The following is a 12,359-nucleotide window of genomic DNA, read 5'->3' on the forward strand; positions in this document are numbered from 1 at the left end:
AGAGAAAAAAACGAAAAAAAAAAAAAAAAAAGCAAAATAACCAGAATCGTTACTTTATGTCTCCAGGCATACATGCATCCCTTCACGTAGGCTAATTGGGAGGAGTGTGAGGCCTGGCCTGTCTTATAAGGAAGACTGGGAAGCAGTGCCCGGCTATGGGCCACACATATCTACTCCATTTCTGTTTAAAAAGGGAAGAACAGACTTTGGTGGACATTCTCTGTATATATGTGAAAACTGACTCATTAAAAAAAAGTTTTCCTTTCTCTGGGCTTTCCCTTGAGGAACATTCATCTTTGTAGCCCTCAGAAATATTTTCTTTTCTAAGCCTCAAGTTGGACTTTGTTAGAGAAATAGAAGGCATAGGCTCTTGCCCTAAAAAAAAAAATACTTTAAAAAATAGTTAAGGAATGTAAGACTCGGGCAAAATCATCTGCGTGGGACCCAGGCTCGCTCTTGCTCTGTGACCTCATTAGCCCCTAACACGGATCCGATGTGTGCAGTTGCTCGGATAACTCTTGAAATCGATTACAAGCAGTCAAAATGCATGGCTGTCAGAATGGGATTGTGGTGTGGTTGATGGATGGACACCAGGGGACTCTGTTAGAGCGTGTTGCAAACAGAAACTCACTGGGACGCCTGGGTGGCTCAGTCGGTTAAGCGTCTGACTTCAGCTCAGGTCATGATCTCACAGTTTGTGGGTTCGAGCCCCGTGTCCGGCTGTGTGCTGACAGCTCAGAGCCTGGAGCCTGCTTCTGGTTCTGTGTCTCCCTCCCCACTCCTGCTCTATCTCTCTCTCTCAAAAATAAACATTAAAAAAAAATTTAAAAACAACAACAACAAAAAGAACAGAACCTCACAGATGATTACGGAAAGCAGGAGGTAATATGTGTGCCCCCGGACTGAGTAGGACGTCCTAGGTCTCCAGGGCATGTGGAGCAGAGATTCCTCCAGGTGTGGAAAGCAGCCTCAGTCTTTCTTTTTGGGGGGTTTATCCCGTCCAGGCCACCACCCTCCCTGTCTGTCCTGGATGCCCTGGCCACATGCCTGCCTTTGGCCAGGTATTAATAACAGGTGCAAACCAGCTGCAATACTTTCCTCAGTAAGCACCGTGAGACTTAGTGAAGTGAAGGCCAAGTTTCTAGAAGTAGCATCCCCAGGCAGGCCTTTCTAAGATCAATCCTTTACCTGGTTAGACTACACATCATTGTAAATTCACTGTTGGCTTTAGTATATGGGGAAGATTTCTAATTCTGATCTCGTAGCAGCTTTATTGAGATATAATTTATATACTGTAAAATTCACCCTTTTAAAATGTATAATCCAGCAGTTTTTAGTGTGTTCACAAGGTTGTGCTGCATCTGTCACCGGTTCCAGAACGTTTTCATCATTCCGGAAAGAAAGCCTATGCCCATTCGCAGTTTCTCTACATTCTTCCCTTCTCCCACCCTTGCGCCCCTCCCCCACCCCTGGCCTGGCAGCCACAGTCTGCCTTCTGTGTATGGATTTGATTATTCTGGACATTTCATATCAATGGAATTGTAGGAAACTAAACTAATATGTATCTGGGACCCAGGATTTGGACCAAATTCTCTTGTTTCCAAGTCCGGGGCTCTTTCCACTCCTCATCTGAGCCACCTCTGTGCGGAACAAGTGACTCAAACCTGGAGAGGTTGGCAGAGTGGCTTTCCCTCTCACTACCACCTCTTAAATTTGTTTCCTTGGCCACCTCCCCTGGTGGCGCTTTCCTCATGAAAAGTTCTTCTCCTTTGTAGCTGCGGCTTGTCCTCACTGCTTCACTGCATGAGCACTGATGTTCTTGGAGCCTGGCCAGCATGCTGGCAGTTGCTCGGATGCTTGTGATGACACTTGGACATTTGACACTGCATTCACACACCTGGGACCCTCGGGCCCTTAGGAAGGAGGGTCCCTTCCTCTTGTGCTTGTATCACATAAGCTCAGAGCTTCCTTCCTTTGGTCTCAGCAGTGATTTCATAAAGCTGAGTCTGAATGTAGGGGGCCTAATGTACTGACTGCCATGCTTCCTTCCTCCTCCCTGCAGGCCGAGCCTGGCCCCTTTGTGATTTCTCTTCTCCTTAAGATGGTCTTTGATGTCCTCCTCTCACCTGGATGAAAAAATATTTTATCAGAGTAACATTGTAAGAACAACCAAGATTTGCTGACTTGTCACCCTCCAAGGGAAGGCTCTGACTGTGGAAAGTTACTTTTTTCCCAGGACTTGACATTTGGGCCCCACAAATAGTGTTTGGCAGACCCCCTCGTCCTCCCCATGGCACCCCTCCACACCTGCTCTGGGTTTTGATCTTTTCTCCTTGGAGCCCTTGCGAACCCAATCTTACACAGACTCCAAGGGAAGCAACATAACAGCTACCTGTCAGTGCAGTGCAATGCACTCTCTGCACTAGCTGTAATTGACAGCACCGTTTGGCCTCCGTAACCTGTGAGACACAAGTTAATCATTTCCAAGAAGAGACCAGATGTTTCCACGCCTGAGTTTGTATTCGGAATTAACCCATCTTCTGCTCCCCTGAGTTTGATTACTCTGAAGAGTATAAGGGGACAGTGTAGAGTATGACACCCCTGTGACGCAACAGGCTGGTAGGCAGCCCAGGTATGACACGTACTGTCCGTGTGACTCGGACGACCCCCAGGAGTTTGCTTAGCAGCAGCTCTGCATGGAACCTGTGTGGGCTGGGGAGGTCTGGGTGCAGTCGGAAGAGGGACACAGGTTCCCTGCCTGCAGGGAGCCTGTTGTCGTCTAGTTGGGTGTATATGGCAGTCAGTCTTGGAGACGGTCTGAGACGGGATGCTCAGTTTCCCGTGCCCGCCATCATCAGCAAAGATGGGAGGGGCCTCCTGGAAAGGGAGGGTTTGCAGCAGGGCCTTGAAGGGGGGTTTGAGTGCGGAATAGGCAGTAGGCGGCCCAGTACCTTGGAGTTAGCTAGTTCTGGCTTTAGATCCCAGCTCTGCCTATGTTTGTGCGACCTTAGGCAAGTTACTTAAAGTTTTAACCAGAAGAAAAGGCCCTTAAGAGAATTCAAACCTTGTGTGGTTCTTGGCACAGGAGAAGTTCAGTAAATGGTGATTCCCTTTTGGGTTAAAGATGGGAAAGAGTGAAAACTAGGAAATCAACTTATACTGCAGGAGGGGCAGGGGAAGAACACCATGCCAAGAGATCAGGGTCAAGGGAACATAGAGGCTGTGTGTGTGTGTGCGGTGCCTGTTTGTAGTTCTTAAGCGAGGATACTTAAGCGAGGATCCTCTTTTCCCAGAGAGGTGTGTGGCTGACCTCTGGGCCCTGCAGAGCGCTGTCCTTTGTGTCCCACTGCTGTCCCCACTGTGCCTGCCTAACCGTGTTTCTTCCGTGTCCAGGAGTGCTCCCACGCCAGCCCACTGCTGCCCGGCTGTTGGAACGCTCTTTAACACCAACACACTCGAGGCTTTCAAGGCCGCGGATAAGAAGCTCCTTTTGGAACACGCAGCAGACGAGGTTAGCCGGGAAGAGATGCTGCACGTGTTCTGTTTCCCCCCGTCTGTCGTCGGTACTCGAAGGTGGTCGTGGGCTTTGGCTTATTTCCCCAGCTCGCCTGCGTCGATGGGAAGGTCGGGGAGAAGACATTCAGGCTTGCAGCTGGGGAGCGGCCGGAATTTTGTGGTGGGGCAGTTGAGAAGAGTCTCGCTGTTGCTGTCTAACTAGCATTTTGCAGCAGCTTGTCCTGTCCCTGAGAGTCCTGTGTCTGCGTGGCTTTGGCTCCTCTGTTCTTTATGCCCCTTGGCTCTCCAGTCCTAAGCCCGGTAATGCTCTCCGAAATGATCGTATAGTCTCTCCAGTATACTAGGGCTAAGTCTAGACTGTTCTGTCTAATTTACAAGGCACTGTGGCCTGGCCTCTGTGGTCTCTGTGGCTTTTCTCTCCGTAACTCTTGCCCTCACCTTCTCTGACCCTGTCCCAGCAAATCACTTACGATTCCTCCACCCACTCTGGTTCTCACCTCTGCCCTTGGCACATGGCGTTTGCTCTGCCGGGAGTGTCCTTCCCTTACCTGTTCGTGGCCGAGTTAGTGTGAGGATTTAAAACGGTCCGACAGCTTCTCCCTGTCCCCTCTAAGCCACTTCGTCGAGTGGTCTTTGCAAAAGAGTCGTATGTATGTGGGTGGCGTGGTCAGAGAAGGAAGTCTTCTGCCTCGGGTGTCCCTTGCATCCCTCCAGGTGAATATAGCTAGGGACCTGGGTGATGACAGCTGTCCTTGGCCTCCGCTCTGGCTGCACAGTTAAAAGGCTGTCTCCACGGAGTTGGGTCAGGTCCTCATCCAGCATCAAAAACCACAGACGGCTCCTCACGGAAATCCTACCCCTTGTGCGGGGCTCAGCCTTCCCCCCCATCCACACTCCCCGGCGGTTCCTGCCCCTTCAGTTTATCAGGAGCGGGGCCTGCTCTTCGCTGCTCCAGTTCCTCCGAGGTGATCATGTCAATAGCAGGAAATTCTCTTTGCTTATTTCCCTCTTCTACCCAGTGGCTCCCGTGGGTGCAACTGTGCGTCTTGCTTAGTGACACAAAGTGGAGCAGCTAATCTTAGCGACTCGAGCATCTTGTGATCAACAGCTGCAGACCAATGCCAGCTTCTGCTTCTGGTCACAGTGCTTGCTGAGTGTGCACCAGCTCGTCATTCTCTCTCCTTCGTGTGTCAGGGCAAACAATCCCAAGCAGCACTTCCAGAAATCCGCTGTACCGAGTTCCCAGAGCCCCTCCCTGGTCCTTCCCCTCCCACCTCCCCGGNCACACTTCCACCTGTCTCGCTCACCAGACCCAGAGCTTCTTGAGGGTAGGGACTGTGTCTTTTATTCTGTAATGCTGATGTGCCCGGTAGATGATGGACAGTCAGTAAGGATTTGCCGGAGGAAATCATGGAGGCAGGAAAATGGTGCGGTGGCCTCCTCGGATGCAGAGCGGTGCTGAGAGAAGGCTTCTGGGTTCTCTCCACTTCCTTGGGCCCCGCAGGGAGTGTGGCTGGCCGAGGGGCCGTGCATCGTGGCCGGTGTGAGCTCACTCGCCCTTTGCTGCAGGGGTGAGTGGTGTGAAGCCTGGAGGAGAGAAGAGCTCGGGGCCTCTCCCCTCTGTGCCTCACTCGACAGGGAGGAGAAGCTCCGAGATGCTGGGGAACCTGGCCTGACCCTTCTCTTTCTCCTGGCAGATCTGGGAAGCCATAAAATCGGGCGCTGCCCTCGAAAACCCTGTCCTCCTCAACAAGTTCCTCCTCCTGACGTTTGCGGTAGGTAAACGGAGTCTCGGTTGCGTGCATGGCTGCGGTGCTGGCTGAGCCCCGCGCGCTTCTCCCCGAGGCCGCTGCCGGGTGTCGTTCATGGCAGGGCTGCGCAAGACACGCTTATCCAACTGGTGGCCCGAAGGTGCTGGCGCTCATCCCCGGCGCAGGATTAACTCCTTCTTACTGGTCTTGGGTCCCACATGGTTTGTGTAACACAGTGACCCAGGCCCTGTCACTCAGGACACGGTCAGATCAGCTTCAGGGAGCCGTGCTTCTTTGTTGCTCACGCTCCTTCCGATGCAGTCCCGTGGGGCGCCGTGGCTGGGCCCGTCCCCATAGGAGAACGATGACGCCCCGGGGATCCCAGCTGTCCTCCAGCGGTGTCTGGACTAGAGCGTTCACATTGCTCTACTCGGCCTGTCCACACAGCTGTGGTTCATTAGGAAAGAAAAACGTTTTGTGTCCATGTAACATCTGCTGCCTAGGGAAGTAGGGGGAGGACCTGGTCTTGGTGACGGGTGCTGTGGGGAAACGTCAGGGCTGATGATCGAGATCCGAGCCCCCCGCCCCCCCACAGGCACATGCACACACTGAACACGTGTGCATGTAGGTGTGTGTACACCTATATGTACATGGGTGTATGTCTATATATATCCACATATGAAATGATTTTAGCCTTTATAAGTAGGTTGACTATATAATATTCTGTCAAGTGTATCTTCTATAGATTCTAGGTTGTTTCTAATATTCACTATTTTATAAAATGCTGCAGTGAGCAATATTGGCCACACTGATTTTTTTTTCCTGTTCATTTTATTTCTTTAGGAGAAATTCTCTGGGGAAGGCATATAAACACATCGATGTTGAGGTGTACTATGTGTGCTGTTTTACCAGCTTTATCAGTTTTGGATATTAATCCTCTTCCCCACATCCATCCATCCATCCATCCATCCATCTTCCTTCCCTCCTTCCTTCCCTCCCTCCCCCCCTCCTTCCTCCCCTCCTTCCTCCCCTCCTTCCCTCCTCTCTCCTCCACTCCCTTCTTTCTTTTGCTAAGTTATAGGTCTTGCCTTTCTTGCTGCCCCATGAACTAATCCTGTTTCTTCTGAATGCTGCCTGATATGCTGCCCAAGGCAAAGGAGAGAATGATAAAAGTCCTACTGAAGGCCGTGCCTGAGGGTGGCCATCTATCTATAAGGAGCACATTTCCTAACACGTTATGATGCTTTCTGTGTAATAGTGGGGGCGATAGAAAAATGTTTAAATTCTCCATGAGATTACTAGCTGTAATTTGGCATGAATAATTTGAATTGTCTGTAAATGTGAGCGGGTTTTCTAGATCTGCTACTAAGAGAGAGATAAGTGGTGCTAGTTAAAGATTTCTGGGTTTGTTACTTTAACATCAATGTATTTTCTGTACTGAGAATTCAAGTTAGTAGAATCTGACAATTTGCATTTGATGAGAAAAATAACATCAGCTCTTAGTTAAAGTTTTAAGAGTTAGTGTGTGTATTGGCCCTGTTGCCCTTTTTACTGACCATTCTTGGCCTACCTTAAAAAAATTAAAAGTCTTTGTCTTTTAAGATCCTCAAATACAAAGGGCTTTATGTTTAATTTAATTGAGGTCCTTTGTATCCTGAAAAGAATTCTAAGAAATTCAAGCCTTTTGACTTTTGAAGAGGATCTGATAAAGCTTCTTAGAAATTATAAAGTCCTTCATCTTGAATTGTTTAACCTTTGACTAAAGATCAGTTATGACAAATCATTTAAGTACAAAGAAAAGAGTATAATCTCTGGAGGTATTTTTTGCTTTTCTTTCTGCTGCTTTTAGGATTCAAAGGAACAGGCACTTCATTCATTTCAATTGTGTAGTTTGTTTTGCTGTTGTCAAAAGGGAATTTGTTGTCAGTTGATCGATTAATGGCAGAATTAGAGATTGGAATCTATAATCTACGTGACTTTTCTCGCGTAGACACACGTTTATATATACATTTATTTTTATTTAAAGAGTTATCTAGTACGATTTCATTTATATGAAAAGCCCAGAATGGGCAAATCCATAGAGACAGAAAATAGATGAGTGGTTGCTAGGGGTGGGGGAGGGGAGAATGGGGAGTTCTGTGAGTGGGTATTTCTAACTAACTAGTTGGGGGGGGTGCTACTATTGGAGTTTTCTTTTGGGGGCAATGAACTTGGTCTGCGATTGGGTGATGGTGCTACGACCTTACTCATGTGCCAGGCAAACACTCAGGTGTACACTTTAGCACAGTTAATTGTACAATGTGAATTCTGTCTCAATAAAAAGTCATCAAACAACTATCTATCCTTTATTCTTAGCAAGATTAAAGGAGAAATGTTGATTAGCCAAAGAAACAGACCGAAGGAGATGCTCTCAGACACCGAGAATACTGTGAGGTCCCATAGTATGAGTGATGTAGGCCAAAAAGGCTGCAAGAGGTGAGAGGCAAGAGCCTCCAGCCTGAGAGAAAACAGTTATCGAAAGCAGCTTCCCGAGTCATTGCCCCTGCCTCGCTTCCCCTGCTGGGGGAGCCATCAGATTCACCCCTGAAGATGTAGTCTCATGTCACTGATGCCCTTTGTCCTTAGAACCTCTTCTGTGACTCATGGCTCAGGTTATCTCTGCCTGTATAGAGAGTGAGATGCCCAAAGACTGAACTGGGTTTTCTTTATCTTCTTATGATCAGAGTGGCTAATGTATTATCTTGTACATAGCAAGGGCTTAATAATTGTTGACCTGAATTTCACCAACAAGGTATTTCTGAAAGTATTTTATTATCTCAGACATTTATAGGTTATGGTTAGTACAGCTTCTTCAAAAACATGCTTAGTTCATTTGACTGTGAAGAGTGGAGCCGTGTCTGGTGGCTGTGCTCCCCAGTTGAGTCGTAGAGTATGTGTGGTTCTGTGGAGGAAGCTGGTATTTTGGAAAAGGAATTCTGCTTCCTCTCCACTAATCAGTGTCTTTGTTTGGCTCAAGTTCTTTTCTTCAACACCCCCCCCCCCAACCCCCATAAACTTCAGTTTTCTGTCTATAAAATGGGATAATAGTTACCTCTTGGGGTGGTTTTGTGTATTACACAGTGATGACGATAATTGTCAACACTTTCTGTTGGCAAGTGGATGATAAATATGTTATTCATGATAGATTACTGTTTGGTGTGTGGGCATGTTTTAGGAGAAAGAGAAATTCTGTATTCTATCCTGAGTTCTGCTGGAGAGGAGACTTTCTGACCAGCTGATTCTGTGTTGTGTGCATCAGTGGGTCTGAGCGGTGATGGGGAATTACATCAGTAGTTGCATTTCCGTTTCATCATTGGCTATAACCCTCTTGTATTCTTTCTTCTAGGATCTAAAGAAGTACCACTTCTACTACTGGTTTTGCTTCCCTGCTCTCTGCCTTCCAGAGAGTATACCCCTCATTCAGGGGCCAGTGGGCTTGGATCAAAGGTTTTCACCAAAACAGGTATCAACATATTAGCAAAACGCAGGTAAACTTGGGCGTAATGAGCTTGAGTACTTTATCGAAAGACAAGCCCTTGTCTGAATGAAGAGGTGGTCACCATGGGGTCCTCCAAAGATGCCATGAGGAGCAGACTCATTTACGAAATGTTTGTAAAATCATTTTGGAGGAGTGATGCGAGGTACTTTTTGCAGATATTCTGTGACATTTGGTGAAAGCCTAAGCCAGTAGAGGAGCTATAGGAACATATTGAAAGTCTGCAAGAATTTGCCAAAATGTGGCTTTCGCTTTCATCGCAGAGGATCCTTAGGCGCTAGTTGTACTTTGGGAAGAGAGTCTTTGAAACCGAATAGAAGATCTTCTACTGCCCTCACACCAAGGTGTGGAACTTCTGCACCAGGAATGGCACACACAGGTAGCCTTTGTGGTCTAAGAAAGACAGTGAGAAAGAGGTTGTGCTGAGGAGGGCAGTGAAAATCATCAGGCTAGTACAGCACCGACCCTCAGCCGAAGAATCCTGACTATCCTGGAAACAAGGTTTGAGTGGCAAGATGATTTGAATTCATGAACCACGTCAGTCACTAAACCATGAGTTCTAACACCAGCGAGAAACCCTTATTGATGACAATTTAGTAATTTTGTTTAGTACAAATCAAAGGCTGTGGTTTTGCGGAACTGATTTCCCAAGAAGTGTAAGTAGAGGAAAACGATTATGCCAGAGCAGCTGACTGCTGATGGCTACGGGGCTTCTTTTAGGAGTGACATAAATGTTCTAAAATTATCAGGTCGATGGGGTGCCCAGCTGGCTTAGTTGGAAAAGCATCTGACTCTTGATCTCAGGGGTCACGAGTTCAAGCCCCACATTGGGTATAGAGATTACTTTTTTTTTTTTTTTTAAAAAAAAGGAACTTCAAAATGAGTTGATGGTTGCATAATCCTGTGAACATGCCTAAAAACAGCACTGAATTATGCATTTTATGTGGGTGAATTGTATAATAAGTGGGGTATGCCTCAGTAATACTGTTGTTTTATGGAGAGGTTCAGGGTAAAGTTCATCAGTGACGGATTCAGTGCTTGGTTATTACAGGAGAGAAATAATGTTGGGAGCTCTCTCCCCACACCGTCGTGGTTAATATCTTAGGGAATCACTGTGCCACACCATGGAAGTGTCTCCTTGTGCCCCTGTCTAAGACACCAACATGCACATGGGAGGTGTTACATGGAAGTGAAGTGCTGTTATTTGCGGGGCGCTCCTGTGTTTATTTGCTGCAAAAGAAACACAGGGGTATGCTCAGTCATTTCCAGTCTTCTGACGTGAAAATGCCTTTTATGAGAATTTTCAGCTCAGAATTGGGTATGTGACTGTCCGGAGGATAACTCAGTGTTTCCTGTTCTTAGATTCAAGCCCTCGAACGTGCGTATGATGATCTTTGTCACACAGAAGGAGTACCAGCGCTCCCTTACTTCTTAATCAAATATGATGAGAATGTGGTGCTGGTGTCCCTGCTCAAACACTGCAGCGATTTCTTCCAAGACCAAAGGACGAAGGTCAGAGAAACTCTTGAGTTTCATTTCATTACCCGTTAAAAAAAAGAGTCTGATGTTCATGTTATGATAGACCACTACAAAATTCCAACTCAGTTAGATTTCTTTGGCCCTCCAAAGAATGTTGCAGAGTGTTTCTTTGCCTTCTCCCTTTCCCACCGCTGCCATCCGCAAATCAGCTGCTCCTCCGGATTTTCCTAGCTCACTTCCTGTTGGGTTCCTCACGTCCTATTAGTGATAGAGTCATTTCAGTTTTTGCTCCAGTATATTTTGTGTCTGTATTTTAACTTATTTCTAGAGTTACCACCATAGTTCAGGCCCTGATTCCTTCTCTCCTGGATAGTTAGCCTTCCCGCTTCCATCTTGCACGCCACCACGATAGAAGAATCTGCCTCAAACTGCTCCCGTGGAACCTAGGGTTCAATGATCACGAGTTAATGGTGTCTTCTCTCTGACTCCACGCCACCTTTCCTGCCTCACCTTCCACTGTTTTCCTCATAAACCATGGCTCCAACCAAGTTTTCCTGTGTGTTTTTTTTTTAATGTTTATTTTTATTCTTGAGAGGGGGTGACAGGGAGAGGAAGACAGAGGATCCAAAGCAGGCTCTGCACTGTCAGTGCAGAGCTGAAAGCAGAACCTGAACTTACAAACTGTGAGATCAAGGCCTGAGCCGAAGTCAGACACTTAACAAACTGAGCCACACGGGCGCCTCTACCTCGGACTTTCTCTGTATCTCTCTTTGACCATGTATCAAATCATCTGAAATCTATTCTACCTGTGAAGATCCTAAGAAAGTCTCCTTGTTGGAATCCTAGCCGCACAGTGAAGCCTTCTCATAGATCTTTCCTTTCCTGATCTCACTGCATTTTTTCCCTATTCTTCATTTACTGTGCTGTGCCCTTGTCAAATTACTTTTGTTCCATACTAGACAGGAAGCTCCCAAGGGCAGGACTGCGTCTTCTGTATCTGTGGGTCCACAGTGTCTAACACTTGTCTTGGGTCCTCAATAAAATTCTTCTGAACGGATCAAAAAGTACTGTCAGTGTCTTTTCAAAGTAATGAGAGATATAGTAAGCTATCTCAGCCATATAAGAGATTGTAAATTAAAAATTTTTAAATTGATGAATTTTGTGAAGTCATGAAGTCCAGTGGGATAATTTCAATAGCCGTGTAGACATATCCGAGTTGAGAAGAGAGAGACCTCTAACTGATGCCCTGATTATTCCGTAGCCTGAACTTAAGAAACTTTTTTTAAGTACATTTCTCCCCCCCAATGACATCAGCGTTTTCCTTCACGAAATAATCCTTTCTTAGGTGCTCTGCACTCTATTTTCTGTCCTCTTCTTTTCTGTCTTTTTGAAAAATACCAGTTGTGACCCACTAAGTGATTTGGACTCCGAAGTAGGTCATCACTTCCTTTGGACAATGTTGTGTGCCCCGTTTGAGAATACTGTCAGATAAATGAACGACACTAAGTATGGTTCCGCTCGTTCTTTTTATTTCCAGCTGCATCTTTCTGCTTTTAAATTCTCACAAAGCTATTCGGCTGTTATTTTAAGTTTTTGTTTTTTAAGTAAGCATTTTGTGTATCTCCTACTAATCTCTTCCTATTTTTCAAAGACTGAGATTATACTATATTCTCTTTGATTGTAGCATTTTAGCAGAACACTATCGCAGTCTGCATCAGCATCCTTTCTGATAGATGACGTGACTTTTCTGACACACAGTTTTCTCATACGTCTTCCTCATTAGGAGCCTCCTTGTGCATCAGATCCCTGCCATCCCCCACTTTCCTCGAATTATTTCCTCGCGAAGAATTTCCAGATACAGAGTGACTGGGCTGAAGAGTTTGGACACTTGAAGGTGTCCGATCGGTGGTGTCCTGACAACTGTCGGACAGCTGGCTGTCTCTCAGGCGGGGCGAGACCTGACTGTGCAGCGTCTGCTGCTTTCCGGGGCGCCGGGACCCCCGCCGCGGCCAGCCTCAGGCTGCCCGTGCAGGGCCCCAGAGCGCGGAGGTGGACAGGGTGCTAACAACCGGCTCACC

General features: G+C 46.9%; 1 protein-coding gene across 5 annotated transcripts in view; it reads left to right on the forward strand.

The window, feature by feature from the left end:
* Window positions 1-12,359, forward strand: part of ATG7 (autophagy related 7) — a 239,614-nt gene that overhangs the window by 20,717 nt on the left and 206,538 nt on the right. For all 5 annotated transcript variants that reach the window (XM_077751556.1, XM_077751557.1, XM_077751555.1 and 2 more), the window contains 4 exons: window positions 3,394-3,511; window positions 5,214-5,291; window positions 8,653-8,769; window positions 10,165-10,314. In XM_077751556.1, the coding sequence (XP_077607682.1) occupies window positions 3,394-3,511; window positions 5,214-5,291; window positions 8,653-8,769; window positions 10,165-10,314 (463 nt within the window). The remainder of the gene's footprint in view (window positions 1-3,393; window positions 3,512-5,213; window positions 5,292-8,652; window positions 8,770-10,164; window positions 10,315-12,359) is intronic.

This window comes from Crocuta crocuta, unplaced genomic scaffold, assembly GCF_008692635.1.
Source record: "Crocuta crocuta isolate KB4526 unplaced genomic scaffold, BGI_CrCroc_1.0 scaffold69, whole genome shotgun sequence".
Lineage (NCBI taxonomy): Eukaryota > Metazoa > Chordata > Mammalia > Carnivora > Hyaenidae > Crocuta > Crocuta crocuta.